At 40.8% G+C, this 17,061-nt stretch overlaps 1 protein-coding gene across 2 annotated transcripts in view; it reads right to left on the reverse strand.

Moving 5' to 3' along the window:
- Positions 1 to 815: 815 nt before the first annotated feature.
- LOC142289818 (opticin-like) overlaps positions 816 to 17,061 on the reverse strand; it is a 426,930-nt gene continuing 410,684 nt past the window's right edge. For both annotated transcript variants that reach the window (XM_075333747.1, XM_075333746.1), the window contains one exon: positions 816 to 1,416. In XM_075333747.1, the coding sequence (XP_075189862.1) occupies positions 1,246 to 1,416 (171 nt within the window). In that variant the 3' untranslated portion in view covers positions 816 to 1,245. The remainder of the gene's footprint in view (positions 1,417 to 17,061) is intronic.

The raw sequence follows: 17,061 nt of genomic DNA on the forward strand, positions 1-17,061 counted from the left end.
ACTCAAACATGAAATTGGCGAACCTCGAACATCGCTCAACTCTAGACAGGACATACAGCTCGGCGGCTCCTTTCTTCCTCTGTGCATTGAGTCTAGAATGTATGGGCTCCTTCCAGGTAATTTGTCATGTAACTGGTCACGCTCATTAAGTCATAGCTGGACGGAGCCCATACATTCTATCATCTACCTTCATCTGTGGGACGGCAGGGCAGGGCAGTGCACAGTGAGTGCTAGCTCCGCCCACAGACAAACTTAACCCCTACACAGCGGTGAAGGCTGCATTCAGGTGTGGATCTAAGAGCCTGCAGCTGCCGGCATGAGCGCGGGGCTGCAGCATACATCACTGCCCTTGCTGAAAGGTGCTGACGCCGGTCCAGGGCGCTGGGGGGAGTCAGAGTGCTGCATCAGGCAGCCCGACAGTGCCCCCCTGACAACGTGCCCCCCCAGACCCCCCTAGATATGTCTCTGTCTAGTAATGCCGCATGTAAAATCGCACTGTGTGAATGGGATCCAGAGAAGCCGACCGAAACTCCAGATGAGCAGCTGCTGACAGGTGACCACTCCACACACTACTCTGCCCCACGTGTGTCTAACGTACCAGGGCAGGTTGAGGACTACAACCATTGCCCATGACTGCCCCTCCCTGGTACGTTACATGAGGCATATTGTTTAGGGTGTATGCACATGCTCAAGTTCCAAATCTATAACTTTAAAATTACGACTTGAAAGCAAGACAGACGCTTTTTTTGTTAGCTGAAAATATTTTACTTGCAAAGGCAAATCTTATCAAAAAGTTATTTTGCGAAAAATCATGTCTTAGTAAGTAAACTTCAAATGCGTCTTCTCTTTAATGAATGACAGGACACAATTAATAATTCATAGATAGTGTGACAGGTTTAAAAAGGATATTCCAGCTGTGACAATCTATCCACATCTAGATTATTGCTGAATAGAGCAACAAATGTACATATGTAAAGGAATAGAGGAAAGGGGCCCCTAGTTCTAGTGAGTGAGGGTCCCAGTTGTGAGCCCTTAATGATTTAACAGTTTCACATATTTTATGGATGGATAATACAGAATATATTTTGATGTGTTTTTTGCCTTTCAAGTAGTAGCTCAGTAGCCCATTATAAAAGTTTAAAAAAATGCTCAGATTTATTCTAGTCTTAGTTATGAAATACAGAAAACATTAAAACATAGTGTAGCTAACCAAATTTAGCTCTGCAGGTTGGCAACTTGATCTGCTCAGATGTATTGCCCAGTGGGAAGTCTGGGTAGACAGAAATAATCATTTGCAAATTTGCTGAGGTTTATTGGGTTAGAATCCAATCGGATATCCTCCAAAGCACGTCTGATGAAAGTAAGGTCCCGGCTGTCACAAAACGTATTTTTATGCATTGTCTGGATGTCATTATTCTGTGAATACAAAAATAAGTAATAAATGAAAGTGTATATTAGAACAATTTCAAATACTATGTTTAAAAGAGCATTTAATCCATTACGTTCAAACTAAAAAATATAAATAGTTCTCTACTTCCCTTCAAAAATAAATGTAAATGTTGAACACAGCATTAATTTAAAAGAATCTGTCAGCTTGGAAACCCCAATTTGTCTCTAGATATAAGGCTAATTTACAGGTAAATAGTGTTTATCATCAGATTAACATTATATCTGCAGGTAAATAATATTTTCCAAGGTGACATGTTCCCTTTAAAGTGTTGTATCATCACAGACATTGGTGAGATTACTGTATGGTATGGTATGCCATTGATGTCCAATCAACAGTTGACTGTTGTTGACTGCTGACTGTAAGAAGTTGGTGGCTATTGTTTATTAAAGCACTGTGCCACTTTATTTCTGCATGAATGAGGTATGCCACCAATATCTGCCCTGACAAAACCCATTACACAACTCTATTTCAATATATCCCTATGGAAAATATAGGTAACTGCAAATTGTGGTCAATGAAATCTATAGTACATGAACATCCACCAGAGAGCTTAAGTCATTGATGTATACTACTATACATATATATATGTATAGATGCTGTTCTTTTCTTGTACTGTCTTGTCCTGATGAAGAAGGCGGCTATGCCTTCGAAACGTGTTGACTCGTGCCAATAAAGGAAAGGATTTTATCACATCCCTTGGAATCGTGGTTTCTAGCGCAGCATCTAACCCGGTTTTTCTCTCACCCATCTTGTGATCTACATGTCTCCATCGGGGCTGCTGCTGACCACTACCGCATAATCTGCCTATATGCTTGCATAGGAGTTGTGCCTGTCACAACCGGAACAGGTGAGTACCTGTCTTTTCACGTGTATCCCCTCATCCACCAGATAAGACCCTATTTGCGCTTTTCTCCTCCACAATTTTCCGATTGATGTATACTGTTATACATAGAACTCAATAATAAAATGGTATACTATAAGATTCCATATTTTCTCAAGTGGTGCTTACAAAGAATATTATAATTTAAACATGATTTTTAACCTAAAAAACAATTATTTAAATTTCAGTTTTTTAGGTTGAAGATAGATATAAGTCCATCGAATTCAACCTATAGTCTATCATGTTGATCCAGAGAAAGGCAAAAACCCCTGAAGGCAGATACTAATATCCCCATATTCGGGAAAAATTTCTTCCCGGCTTCACATACAGCAATCAGACTAGTTCCCTGCATCAACATCCCAGCACAAGATCCTCCTTACTATAACCATAGTGGATGCCCCCTTGTCATTGTCACATGCCTAGGTGTGAAAAGATCATTAGAAAGATCTCTGTACAGTCCTTTCATATATTTATATATTGTAAAAAGATTGCCCCAAGCCTTCATTCTTCCAAACTAAATAACCACAATTTTAATAGACTGTCTTAGTATTGCAGGTCACCCACTCTCATAATAACCTTGGTTGTTCTTTTCAACATCTGCTCAAGGTCAGCTAAATCCTTTTTATACACGTGAGCTCAAAATTGTACACTGTATTCTACTGATTTGTATAGAGGAAAAACTATCTTCATGACATGAGCTTTTATGCCTCTTTGTTAATACATTCCACTATTTTATTTGCCTTGCCAGCATCTGCCTGGCACTGGACTTTAAAGTTGAGTTTGCCGTCCACCCATAAACCCAAGTCTTTGAAGTGAAAGTTTTCCCCAGTGTGTTACAATTTAGTACATAATAATACACTTTATTTTCCCTGGCCAAGTGCGTAACCCTACATTTAAGTACATTAAACTTGAATTGCCATCTCTCAGCCCAAACCTCCAGCTTCCATAAATTACTCTGTTATATTAAACTAGATGGTGGCCCGATTCTAGCACATCGGGTATTCTAGAATATATATGTAGTTTATTTATGAAGATTTAAGAATAATGCATTGAATATACAGGGTAAAATATATACAGAAGTATGTCACACTGTGACTGACAGAACGTGTTGAGTAAACGTGACTGAACTACGTGGCACTGTGACTGACAGAACTTGTCCAGTGAACGGGAATGAATTACATCACACTTGTTTAGTAAACATGAGTGAACTACACAGGGCCGGCATCAGCACCCACCGCCGCCCACACATTGTGCCATCACGCCGCATTATTACACTGACGAGCAAAAGGCTAACAATGTTTTGAACGTTTGACTTTTATCTAACCATGCACCACAACTTGAGTGGTGAGACTACCTTCATTTTATAGACAATCATCTTGGCTAGCTCATATATAAATTTGACTTGCAACTATTTAGCATCTGATTAGTTATGCAGATTCTTGTTATGTCACCGCATTGTTCATGTTTTGCACCAATACATTTTTATTTAATTTTTATTATTTTGTTAGTATTTTGTAAATCCACCTTTGGCTTTCAACATTGCCTAAATCCTCTTGGGCATGCTCTTAGTCAGATTCACGCATGTCTATACCAAAATCTGATCCCAAGTCTCTTTTATACGTTGCCAATGTTGGTGCATATTGGTCCTCTCCCCTCCATTTGCTCTCTAACACAGGTTCTATGACAGTCTGTGTCACATTGCTAAGGCCGCAGTCGGGTATCTAAGGGGCCTGCCTGCACCACTCCCTCAGCAACACCCACATCCAATCTGGAGGCAGCTAAGCAGAGAGGTGGGCGGGACATGCCGAGGAGGAAATAGGAAGCATCCACATCTCCCAGCCTGCAGGGCCAGCAAGGGGAGGGAAAAAGTACTACAGAGTATGAAAAGAGAAGAAAGTGCAAGCTGAGTATAATCATTTTTTTTTTACTGTGTGCTGGAGACTGCTGCTGAGGTGTATATAAAGGCTTTTGCTTGTGGGGTGTATATAAAAACTGCTGGGGTGTATATAGAGGATGCTCGGGTGTATATAGAGGCTTCTGTGTGTGTGGCGGTGTCTGTGTGTTGCGTGTCTGTGTGTTGCGTGTCTGTGTGCGGATGTGTCTGTGTGCGGAGGTGTCTGTGTGCGGAGGTGTCTGGGTGTGACAAATCAGCGAAGCGTGGTTCAAATTCCGCGCCAATTCGCGGCCAGACTGCGCCTGTTGCTGATTAGTCACGCCAGCCGCCCGCGACCAATCAGCAATGCGGGATTTCCGTTACAGACAGAAAGAATTAGACAATTATATATATATATATATATATATATATATATATAGATTACTCTCTTCTGTGTTGATTATTTTGAAGATTTTAGTAGCATCTGCAAGTGTTGACTTTATACTTTGTATGCTCTCTACAAAATCTTTAATATATATATGCGCGCTAAAAAGAAGATGGCCCAACTCTGACCCTTTTGGTACTCCATTATTAACTTTGACCCAAATCTAGTGTATTCCATTAATAACCACCTTCTATTTCTTAAGACTAAGCCAGTTGTTAACCCAGATACACATACTGTATATTCCCCTGGTCTCTTTTCTCTCATTTTATATACCCACTTTTTACGTGGCACTGTATCAAAAGTCTTCAAAAATAAAAATATAGATAAAATCCATGGAATTACAATAATCCAGTCTGTAATTTACCTCCTCATATAATCTGATCAGATTAGTTTGACAGGATTTATCCCTCATATAACCTACAAATATGACCACATGTTCATTAAAATAGTTAAAATATACAAAAATAATAACAAAAAAATGGTGATAACAGTGGAAGATAATATAATATAGTATACTATTTACCAAGGGCATTATAAACAAGAATGTGTGAAACATTATCCTTAAACCAACTGTATTTACATATAATGTCACATGTACAGTACAGGCCTAAAGTTTGAACACACCTTCTTATTCAAAGAGTTTTCTTTATTTTCATGACTCTAAAAATTGTAGATTCACATTGAAGACATCAAAACTATGAATGAAAACATGTGGAATGAAATACTTAAAAAAGTGTGAAACAGCGGAAAATATGTTTTATATTCTAGGTTCTTCAAAGTAGCCACCTTTTGCTTTCATTACTGCTTTGCACACTCTTAGCATTGTCTTGATGACCTACAAAAGGTAGTATATAAATAATAAATAAATACCCAACAGTGTCACCAGCAAAGCACCCCCACACCGTCACACCTCCTCCTCCATGCTTCACGTTGGGAACCAGGCATGTAGAGTCCATCCGTTCACCTTTTCTACAAAGACACGGTGGTTGGATCCAAAGATCTCAAATTTGGACTCATCAGACCAAAGCACAGATTTCCACTGGTCTAATGTCCATTCCTTGTGTTCTTTAGCCCAAACAAGTCTCTTCTGCTTGTTGCTTGTCCTTAGCAGTGGTTTCCTAGCAGCTATTTTACCATGAAGGCCTGCTGCACAAAGTCTTCTCTTAATAGTTCTTCTAGAGATGACAAGGTGTGTTCAAACTTTTGGTCTCTCCTGTATCTGTATGGTATTTGTTAGATAACCTCCAGATAAACCAAGATAGCAACCATATTACACCATATAAATAAAGTACAAAGTGCTTAAATAATAGGGAGAAATGTTCAGAGTTCCAAAGGTTTAGTAGGAAATAGCCCTGAATAAGACAATCCTTTATTACAGCCAAACATGTTTACAAGATATTATTGTACTGTGTATATCTATATTACCTTGTAATGCCCGACACCAATTTTGCCATCACTTCCTGTGGCAGCATAGTCATGTGAAGATGGTAGGGGTTTAAATACTACTGTTTGTAGGCGTGGTAGAAAGAAATGATGAAACAGGAAATGAGTCAGAACAACTTGATTGGCTGAAATTATGTATTGTCAAATTTGTGTCCCAATAATTTTAAAGGAGGAATACGTACTACTGCTAAATGGCATTTCTACTCCCCTCTATTAAGGATTGGGCATTTGTTTGTAGTAAAATTGCCTTATAGTTATATATAAGACGACCCTTCAATTGCAAATTGTGGCGGTGGAATGCAATCTATGTTTCACTGCTAGATTTGAGGTCAATTGACCGGAAGCCACATCGGAAGTAGTCTGCATACGCTTCTATTTACGCCTAGCTTGAGATACTGTCCTTATAGTAGATTCTAATGAGGAGATGGTGGAAGTTGGAATGCAAAATGCGTGCCACTATGCCCAGATTGGAAACATGACCAGAAACCATTGTGTATCTGGAAAGCATAATGCAGTCCATTTAACAAAGTGTGTTAGTGGTGATCAGGGGCGATATATAGAATACATGGCAAGTATCAGTGAAAGTGCATATCCCATATAAATAAATATGAGGAGTTGGGGATTACCTCAAATAACCTAATGTATTTTTACATACAAAAAACTGTTAAACATTACCCATGATGATAGAAAAAGAAAGACCCATTTCCAAACATACAATACATATTCAGATCTGTAGATTTGTCTTACTTACGTTGTGTTATGCCCTTACTGGTGTCTCCACACTATCCCTCTCCCTTCCCTTGGTGGGGATGCTGACTCTCTCACCGTCCTGGCTTCTCAGCGGTGTCTGCTCCATCCCCGGTTCCTGCAGCGGCCTCCCGGGAGTGCTCTTAGGACATATGCCCTTGTCTTAAAGGGCCAGTGCACTAACCTGGAAGTGCCTCTCAGTCTATCGCTGAGAGCCACCAGGTATTTAAGGCTCCTTACCCTTAAGAGAGGTGCCTGTGCAATGTGGTCCATGCGTTGCAAGTTCTCAGGTCCCCTAGTGCTGCTGCTACTACCGTGTTTTTCCAAAAATAAGACCTCCCCAAAAATAAGTTTTAGCAGGAATTTTTAGCATTTTCAGAGCAAGGCTTAAATATAAGCAGTGGATCGCACACCCACACACATCACATTTCACACCCACACACATCAGATCACACACGCATACTCACCACATCCAGCTATACCGATTTCTTCTGGCCGGCAGAATCCTGAGACACAGTGCGGTGGAGCGCAAGGACTTGCGGCTGCGGATGGAATGCTTACAAGGCCTGCAATACGAAACTTCCTACTATCTTTCCCTGCAGCCTGAGGCATTCTGTATCACCGGATGGCGTGAGTGACTAGTGAGTGTATGTGTGCGAACTGATCGGTGTGTGTGTGTGTGTAATATGAGTGTGTGCAATCTGATGTGTGTGAGTGTGTCAGCAGAAGCAGGGGAAGATGTCGTGCAGCAGCTCAGAGGGCTCTCCAGAGATCACAGAGAAGACCTGGGAGCCACGCAGACATCCGAGGTCTGGTAAGTATAAGGCTATGTGCCCACGCAGAAATTTCTGCAGCGATTTGAACAGCACATGTGCGCTTCAAATCGCTGCAGAAACACTGTGAAATGAATGCAGTGAAAAAGCCGATTTCATGCGCTCTGGATGCAGCCCCCACCATAGACAGATCGGGACCTGCATCCAAAGCACACGAAATAAGTGACATGTTGCTTTTTAGAACGCCGCGATTTGGCAGCATGCAAATCACTGCGTTATAAAACACAATGTGCGCATAGATTATGCACAATCTTCATAGATGGTGCAGGATGCATGCAGTTACACTGCAGTGCAATACGCAGCGTAACTGCATGCAATACACACACGTGGGCACAGAGCCTTAAGGCCGCTTTACACGCAACGACATTGCTAACGAGATGTCGTTGGGGTCACGGAATTTGTGACGCACATCAAGCCTCGTTAGCGCGTTCGTTGCGTGTGAATGCACGAACGACCGTTAACGATTAAAATTACTTACCTAATCGTTGATCGTTGACGCGTCGTTCCTTTCCTGATTATCGTTGCTGTTGCAGGACGCAGGTTGTTCGTCGTTCCTGTGGCAGCACAAATCGCTACATGTGACACTGCAGGAATGAGGAACATCACCTTACCTGCGGCCACCCGCAATGAGGAAGGAAGGAAGTGGGCGGGATGTTCGGCCCGCTCATCTCCGCCCCTCCACTTCTATTGGGCGGCCGCTTAGTGATGCTGCTGTGACGCCGAACGAAGCGCCCCCTTAGAAAGGAGGTGGTTCGCCGGCCACAGCGACGTCGCAAGGTAGGTAAGTATGGGTGACAGGGACTAACGATATTGTGCGCCACGGGTATTGATTTGCCCATAACGCACAAACGACAGGGGCGGGTGCGATAGGCAGCGACATTGCTAGCGATGTCGCTGTGTGTAAAGTGGCCTTTGGTCTCCTGGGAAAGGGGGGAGGAGTCTGGTTTTTTTTGGGGTAAATTTACCCTCAACCATGTTTCTCCAAGAATAAGACCTACTCCAAAAATAAGCCTTAGTGCTTTTTTGGGGGCATTCGGTCCCACAAGTCTGCTACACCGGTCGCTGCTGTATCATACCCTAGCAGTTAAGTCTGCTATACCAGCCGCTGATACATCATACCCTATTGGCCAAGTCTATTATTCCGGCCGCTGTTGCATCAAACCCTATCAGTCAAGCCTGCTGTACTGGACGCTGTTGCATCATTTCATATTGGCTGTGCCTGCCACATCAGCTATCCTGGCTGCACCTACTATATCAGTGACTACCTGTGTCCATACCCCTGGGGCCAGCTGTTGCAGCTCCAGTCTTTCTGAGTGGCACCTGGTTTCTACCTGCAGAGCAACACCCTCACCTTTAGAAGTTCTGGTGAAACCTGGTGAGATTCTTTAGGTTTTTTGAGTGCTGTGGCCCAGTGGGTTCACTACCTGCTTGCTCCCACGAGCATTACATAGTGTCTGCAAGTATAAGTATTTAATTTAATGATTGTTTAGAATCAAAAAGATCCTGTACATCCAAATAGCATGCCAAATAGAATATCAAATGAGTGAATAAGATTATCTTTGCCATTCCAAATTTTATCTGTGAAAAACATATACATATCTTAGATATAATAAACAAAATAAATATGGCTGATATATTCCAGATCAAATTTCACACAGTGATACCTGTTAGAAAAGGTGTAATGCTTACTCTGTAGGAGACAAAAATACAGAAACAATAAAAAGGTATGTGATGTATGTGTAAATTGAATTGCATTAACTCAATATTACACCGACGAGCAAAAGGCTAACAATGTTTTGAACGTTTGACTTTTATCTCACCATGCACCACAGCTTGAGTAGTGAGACTACCTTCTTTTTATAGACAATCATCTTGGCTAGCTCATATATAAATTTGACTTGCAACTATTTAGCATCTGATTAGTTATGCAGATTCTTATGTCACCGCATTGTTCATGTATTGCACGAATAAAAATGTTTTTAATTTTTATTATTTTGTTAGTATTTTGTAAATCCACCTTTGGCTTTCAACATTGCCTAAATCCTCTTGGGCATGCTCTAAAGGCTACTTTACACACTGTGATATCGGTCCCGATATCGCTAGTGTGGGTACCCGCCTCCATCTGTTGAGCGACATGGGCAAATCGCTGCCCGTGCCGCACAACATCGCCCAGACCCGTCACACGTACTTACCTGCCCGGCGACATCCCTGTGACCGGCGATCCGCCTCCTTTTATAAGGGGGCGGTCCGTGCGGCGTCACAGCGACGTCACTGAGCGGCCGCCCAATGGCAGCGGAGGGGCGGAGATGAGCGGGACGTAACATCCCGCCCACCTCCTTCCTTCCTCATAGCGGCCGGGAGGCAGGTAAGGAGAGCTTCCTCGTTCCTGCGGCGTCACACATAGCGATGTGTGCTGCCGCAGGAACGAGGAACAACCTCGTTACTGCTGCAGTAACGATAATCGAGAATGGACCCCATGTCACCGATGAGCGATTTTGCAACGATGCAAAATCGCTCATCGGTGTCACACGCAGCAACAACGCTAATGCGACCGGATGTGCGTCACAAATTCCGTGACCCCAACGACTCTGCATTAGCGATGTCGCAGCGTGTAAAGCCCCCTTAAGTCAGATTCACGCATGTCTATACCAAAATCTGATCCCAAGTCTCTTCTACACGTTGCCAATGTTGGTGCATATTGGTTGTCTCAGTTGGGTATTTATATAGCTTTTGCTTCAGCTCTGCCCAAAGGTTTTTGACTGGGTTGAGGTCTGCAGACTGTGGGGGCAAATTCAGCATATCTACCTCATTGATATTGAACTATTTCTTCATCAATCTTTACATTTGCTTTGGATCATTGTCCTGCTGGAACACTATGTCGGCCTTTTGATACCCATAGTATTCAAGTGTACTCATCTTGTAGGTTACTCACATAAAGCTCAGCAGCATTGAGACCACCATCGATCCAGGTCAAGTATCCAACGCTTTTGACTTTGGATCAAGCCCATATCATCAGGCTTCCTCCACCAAATTTCTTCAATTTCTCAATCCATTAGCCCCTTATTTCCTTGTTTCTTCCAGACTAAGTTGTACTCATCAGAACCTTTTGACTTTCATCTCATCGCTCCAAATCCCCCATTTCCAATCTTCTACTGTCCACTTTTCGTACTTCCTTGCAAACTCAAACCAACGCTTCTTATGACAATATTGAAGTAGAGGCTTCTTCATTTTGTTTAGGGACACCATTCCAGACTTGTGTAACATGAGTCGCACGGTGCTTGCATCGAGTGTTGTGATTTCACTATTATGAAGCATACCAGCCCCCTCCACTGCCGTAAATGTTAAACCAGATCTGATAGACCTTGTAATGCCAACTTCTCGACTCAAATATTTTGCCTGGATGTCCACCTATTGGCTTTTGAATGAATGGATAGACTTAAATTTACTATTCTTCCAACTGTCATGGCATTCACATGATGCAGTTTGGCAATTATTTGGGCTGAGACACTGCTAATGATGAGCTGGATTGACGTAGTTTCTGTTTTCTTGGGAAATCTTCTTTATTGCTGCTCCTTAATTTAAACCAGTGACCTTTCACTTGGGAATCAACCTAATAACTCACTGAGCTATTAGAAAATGTAAGAACAGGTTGTAGTTTGTAATATACAGGAAGAAAAAGATTATTCCACCACCAGAAGCAAAGCAGTAACAATGCAGTGACATGACAAGAATCTGCATAACTAATCAGCTGCTAAATAGTTGGAAGATAAATTTATGTATCAGATAGCCAAGATGATTGTTTATAACATGAAGGTAGTCTCATGTTCGAAGCTGTAGTGGATGGTGAGAAATGGAGCCTGAAAGTCAAACGTTTGAAGCATTGTTACCCTTTTGCTTGTCAGTGTAATAAACCACTTATGAGCAAATATTGGATATGTTAAAGGTAGTGTATGGAGAGAGGGGAGAATAAGAAAAAGGAAAAAGACAGAAGTAAGAAGAAGAAAGAAAAAGGAAGAAGGAAGAAAAAGAAAGAGAAAGATTGTTAGGTATGTGGTGATGAATGAAAGTGCTATCTGTTTCACCTGAGATATCCCAAACTAGTTTCTATTGGGATTGTAGTGAAAAAGTATATACATACAGAGGAATAATACAAAAGAATCCAATATAAGGATATGGGACATGGGATGAAATGGTAAGTATCCAAAAAGAACTCCTATATCCCGATATGGATGTGAATAAACAGAGCTTTAATGGTAAGTGATAGTAATAATAACTCAAACCGCAATAGAGAAATTTATGTGAATAATAATTCACTGCGTTATGCTTAAATGTGATGTGCAAGGTATGTATTTGCTTGTTCATTAAAAAACGTTTTATAATGACAACCCTTGCATGATATAAAAGATATTTTATACTTGATAAATTAAAAAGAATATATAAAAATAAAAACCTAAAAGAAAGAAGTGCCAGATAAACCTGGTTTTGCTGATTCATCATAAGATGTTGTTAATAGGAAGATCCTAAATTAATAATTAATAACCCTGCCATGTATATAAAGGACATAATTAAATCAGACTTAAAAAGCACGAGACAAAACTTTTAAAAAGCTGGTGAAGAAAATAAAATTACCGGGCATAAGGGTATATTTAAAGAAATGGAGTGAAGGCAATATTTTCATTTAAACCATATCAAACAATATTGATCAGAGTATATATCCAATGTGATTCTTTTCTTGCTATATGTCGGCTTCCAATTTTCACCTCTGGGTGGGATCAGTCGATCGCTTAAAAAGATTTTTAATAATGAAGTATTACTATGGTGGTGCATCTTGAAGTGTTGCAGAATAGATGTTAATTTCATCAAGTCCTCTTCTCTTGCCACCGTTGTCGAAAGGATATGTTCCTTGGCTTTTTTGTGGAATTTACAGGAGTCTAGGCCAACATACTTCAGGTTACATGGGCAGGATGCTTGGTATTATTCCTATTTTTCTTGTCTGTCGAGTCACAAAAATGGTTACTCTTTTGAATTCGGACTTGCACACATCCTCCACAGAGTTTACATCCCCATAGTGATCCCTTTGAAAATATTTAAAGTTTTTTTCCCTATGCGGTGACAGGGTGTCCCTCAAATTTATTGACCTATGAAATATCATACTGGTAGTTTTTGATAAATATGTACTTAAATCATAATCAGATAAACGGATGTTCCAATGTTTAGTGAGTACTGACGGTACCTCATTTGATCTTGAGTTCAATGTAGAGATGAATTTCACAACCTCCTGCTGTTCTTTCTAGTTTTGGGTAGAGTTCAGAAGTGTGCGTCTTACAATTCTCTTTGCTCTTACGTAGCCTTTGGTAATCTTGTCTTCATTATATGTTCTTGCTCTGATCCTTTTGTTCACGTCATTGGCCTGTTTTTCAAATAGAGTGTTATTAGAACAGATTATTTTAGCTTTGAGGAATTGGCCTGTAGGTATATTATTGATGACATGTCTCGAATGCACAGATTTTGTATGTAAAATTGAGTTGACTGAAGTTTCTTTTCTATTACGATCAGACTGTATAGTTCTATTTTCATCAATATGGAAAAGAACATCCAAAAAATATATGCTCGCCTGTCCAATCTTGTATGTCAACTTGATATTCATGTTGTTACTGTTGGGCGCCTTCATGAATATCTTCCATTCCTCCAGACTTCCCTGCCAAAAGAAAATAATGTCATCCAAATACCTGGTCCAAAGAATACCTTTTTTGTCATAGACAGGTTTTCATGACAGATTTTATATCTCTCCCACAGCCCCAGGTAAAGGTTTGTGTAGGCTAGTGCACAAGATGCACCCAGAGCGATTCCCTGGAGCTGTAGGTAGAGTGTCTCCCTAAAAATGATAAAAACATGGGTGAGGATAAACTCTAAAAGTTGGAGGAAAAGATGAACTAATTTTGTGTCCAAATTTGACATAAGAGAAAAACTCACTCCTTGAAGGCTGTCATGGTGACAAATAGAGATGTACAATGACTCGATGTCTGCTGTGAGCATATGTGGCGCCCCTGAGGCTCCAGTCACCACAGAGTATTGCATCTTATTTAAGGTGGGATATTCGCCTCGGGTAAGGAGTTAGACAATCTTTTGTCGCATTGTCAGTCAATTAATTGTCTAAATACCTCCTTTTCGTTCTGATCACTTGGCCAGATGACCACGTTTCCCCCTTTGTCTGCTGGTTTGCTCACTATTTTGTCCGTTTTGGATAGTTCCCTAAGTTCTCCAATTTGCTGCAGTTGTAATTTTTCATTGTTGTAGGCTTTGAATTCTTTAGTGACTAAGCAGACAAAAAAGTCAATGATCGGGCATGTGGTTGGGGGGGATGTCTTTGATTTGGGGATAAGAGATGGAGGGATCTTACTTCCCTGTGTTCCCTCTTGTTCTTTCAATAATTCTTTCAATATCTGTACTGCTTCACTTCTTTTCTCGTGGGAAAAGAAGACCTAAACTGATCATCATGGTAGAATTTTTTCAGGAGAGATGTTCTAGAAAACAAATTTAGACCTGTAATGGCTGAAAAACATTTCAATCTTCATGAGTGGAAAAAAGAGGTCCCCTTCCCTTTCAGTATCCAGTCTGCACTGTGTGCACCTGTCTCCTGTGTCACTTTTCCAAGGAAATCTCCTTGTTTCCTGGTTTTTATGTACTGTGTCAGATGACACTGACTTACTGCTGGTTGAAGCTGTTGATGATACAGAAGAACTTCTTGCTTGTTTCTTGGGTACTTGGTATTTCAAATTATAGATTCTATTGGTTCGGTGATCTTCAAGATCTAAAAATACTAAAAAGTACTGCATTACCATAAGGAGTAATTGTCACAGATGTGTCTGGACCTTCAGGTGCTGCTGCTGGGACCAGGTGCAGAAGGGCCCGGCGATCGTCCAGACGTTAATGGACGCTGTCCCTTTAAGTGCTTGATTTAGGTTTTTTTTCTGTTTCTTTGCCTGGTTGGAGGAGCCTTTCCTCCAGCTGGTAATCATGGGTCTTTATAACGTGGGGCCTCTCACTCCTCCAGTGCGGGTTATACTCTTCACTTGGAGAAGTTGCTGCTCAGGAGTGCATGTGGCTTCAGACTAGTTTTGCTGTATATTCTTAAGATTCCCTCTCAAGATAAGTTGTTGTTTTTCATTTTTCCCCTTTTGCTGTTCATTTTTGTGTTTGTTTTTCCCTCCGTGGATTGGTGGGTGGTGGGATTTAGTCCTAGGGTCTGGCTAAGAGACAGGGGCATGTTGGCGGGCCACACCTCCTAACCCTTATAGGTACCTGTGGTTTGAGGGCTAGCTCAGGGCCCCCCAGTGTCAGGGTCAGCGTAGGAGCCCCCTGGACACCCCCCCCTCTTTGTGTTTCAGCCTCTTTTATTCCCAGGAGTCCACTTGCTGGGTGTCTCTTCTCACACCCAGCGTGACAGTAATACACAAAGGTGTGTTGAATTACCTGGAGGAAGTAATGCAGGGGAGAGTTTTTAGCCTCCAGCACTCCAAGTGGAGAAAGCAAATAATGAGTGAACTGCTTATCAGATGATGTCAAAACCTACACAGAGTGTGAGGTAATGGTTAGAATGATAGTGTAAAAAGGTAAGAGTAAAAAGGGGAGAGAGTCTTGCCTGTTATAAGTAGGTCTCAGAGCTCTGAAGGCTACCTGATGATGGACTGGTGTAAAATAAATAGGTTATTGGGGACACCTGTATTTAGAAAAGGGTGACTGGTTAGTAAATTAATCATTTAGTGTAGTAATGAGTATCGATGGTGAGATTTGCTGATCTGGACTCAGTACCTGTTGGGTAAACTGTATACACCTCTTTTGGTCTGAGTAAAGGCCTAGCAGGGAAGTAGAGGCTGCCCTGTAGTAATGCATAATCTGGATCTGTGAAGTGTTAAGATTGAGATGCCCAACAACTGTGGATCAAGATGCAGTGGCATCCTTGGATGTGTGGGTATTGCAATCTTACCTCAGTGTAAGTCAATGGTGGCTGCCGTGGGAGGGTTGGTCTGAAGATCTAAACATCTGCAAGAGGGCAGGAGTGCTGACAGAAGCCACGTGTGTGCTGAAGTGCAGGAAGCGGCGGTTGCTAAGCGACAAAGTTCTGTCCGGAAACTATTTTGTCTGGCAGGCGCGCACCGACTAGCAGCGTGACATCCCTTGCTGAACAAATGAGTTGACAACATTTGAATGAAGGGTACCCATCAAAAAACTATTTACTTGTATTGTACCAGAAAATGGATAATAGCCTTTTAACTAAGGTTACAATGAATTGTCCATTATATCCATGGGAAAATAGAAGAGGGAGCAAAACTAGCCACAAATAAATAGAAATGATGAATATATCTCAATATTATATTAGCAAGGTCGTAGATAAACTGCACCCATTAAAGTACAGTACGCACCTAAACATAGTAACAACACTTACATGTCTATATGTATGATAGTGCCCACCAGCAGCCTCAACGCACGTTTCAAATAGATTTCTTCATTTGTTTATGCAAAACATTTTTTTTAAAATATAGTATTCAAATGTAATTTTAATATTTTTGATATAATAAAAGTCATTCTTTAAGGTACGTATAATATACTCTTTCTGATTCTTGTTGTCTTTATCTAGGGATTGAGTTAGTACCAGTTAAGTTTTTGGTGGGTAGGTCTCTTGTTGTGTAACACAATCCTACAAGTCTTGAAGCTCTCTGTGTAGTTTTCTACAAACCCCAAATATTTTCAATCAAAGGGATGTTCCACGAGGATGTAAAACCAGAGGATGATGTGTTGCATGCCCAAATATTGAGAGAGTAAAATTTTTCTGACTCAACAGACAAGAAAAAACTAAAAATTAGACATATTTTTATCTGCAGTACTAAGGGAAAAATATACCAAGCATCCTGCCCATGTAACCTGAAGTATGTGGCCTAATCTACCGGAAGTTCCACAAAAGAGTCAGGGAACATATCCTTTCAATGACATCAGCAAAAGAAGAAGAGGACTTGATTAAATTAACATCTATTGCGTGACATTTCAGGATACACCATCAATGCAATGCTTCATTTTTAAAGATCCATAGAATCAATTTGTTGATAGTGAATTCCAAAGATAATAATTATATGCGGGCATTAGCAAGAAAAGAATCCCAAAGGAAAATATTAGCTGTGAACCATTTCTGTGAATGTACCCTTATTCCTAGTATTTTTATTCTCTTCATCCGCTTTTTATCAATATTGTCTGACTTTTGTAATTTTGAAGTCTAATTTTAATTATGTCCTTTATATACATGGCAAAGTTATTATTAATATGATAGTAGGATTTCCATCTTATGATGAGTCAGTAAAACCAGGTTTATCTTAACTTTTCAATTGTTATTAAACA

This window comes from Anomaloglossus baeobatrachus, chromosome 2, assembly GCF_048569485.1.
Source record: "Anomaloglossus baeobatrachus isolate aAnoBae1 chromosome 2, aAnoBae1.hap1, whole genome shotgun sequence".
Taxonomy (NCBI): Eukaryota; Metazoa; Chordata; class Amphibia; order Anura; family Aromobatidae; genus Anomaloglossus; species Anomaloglossus baeobatrachus.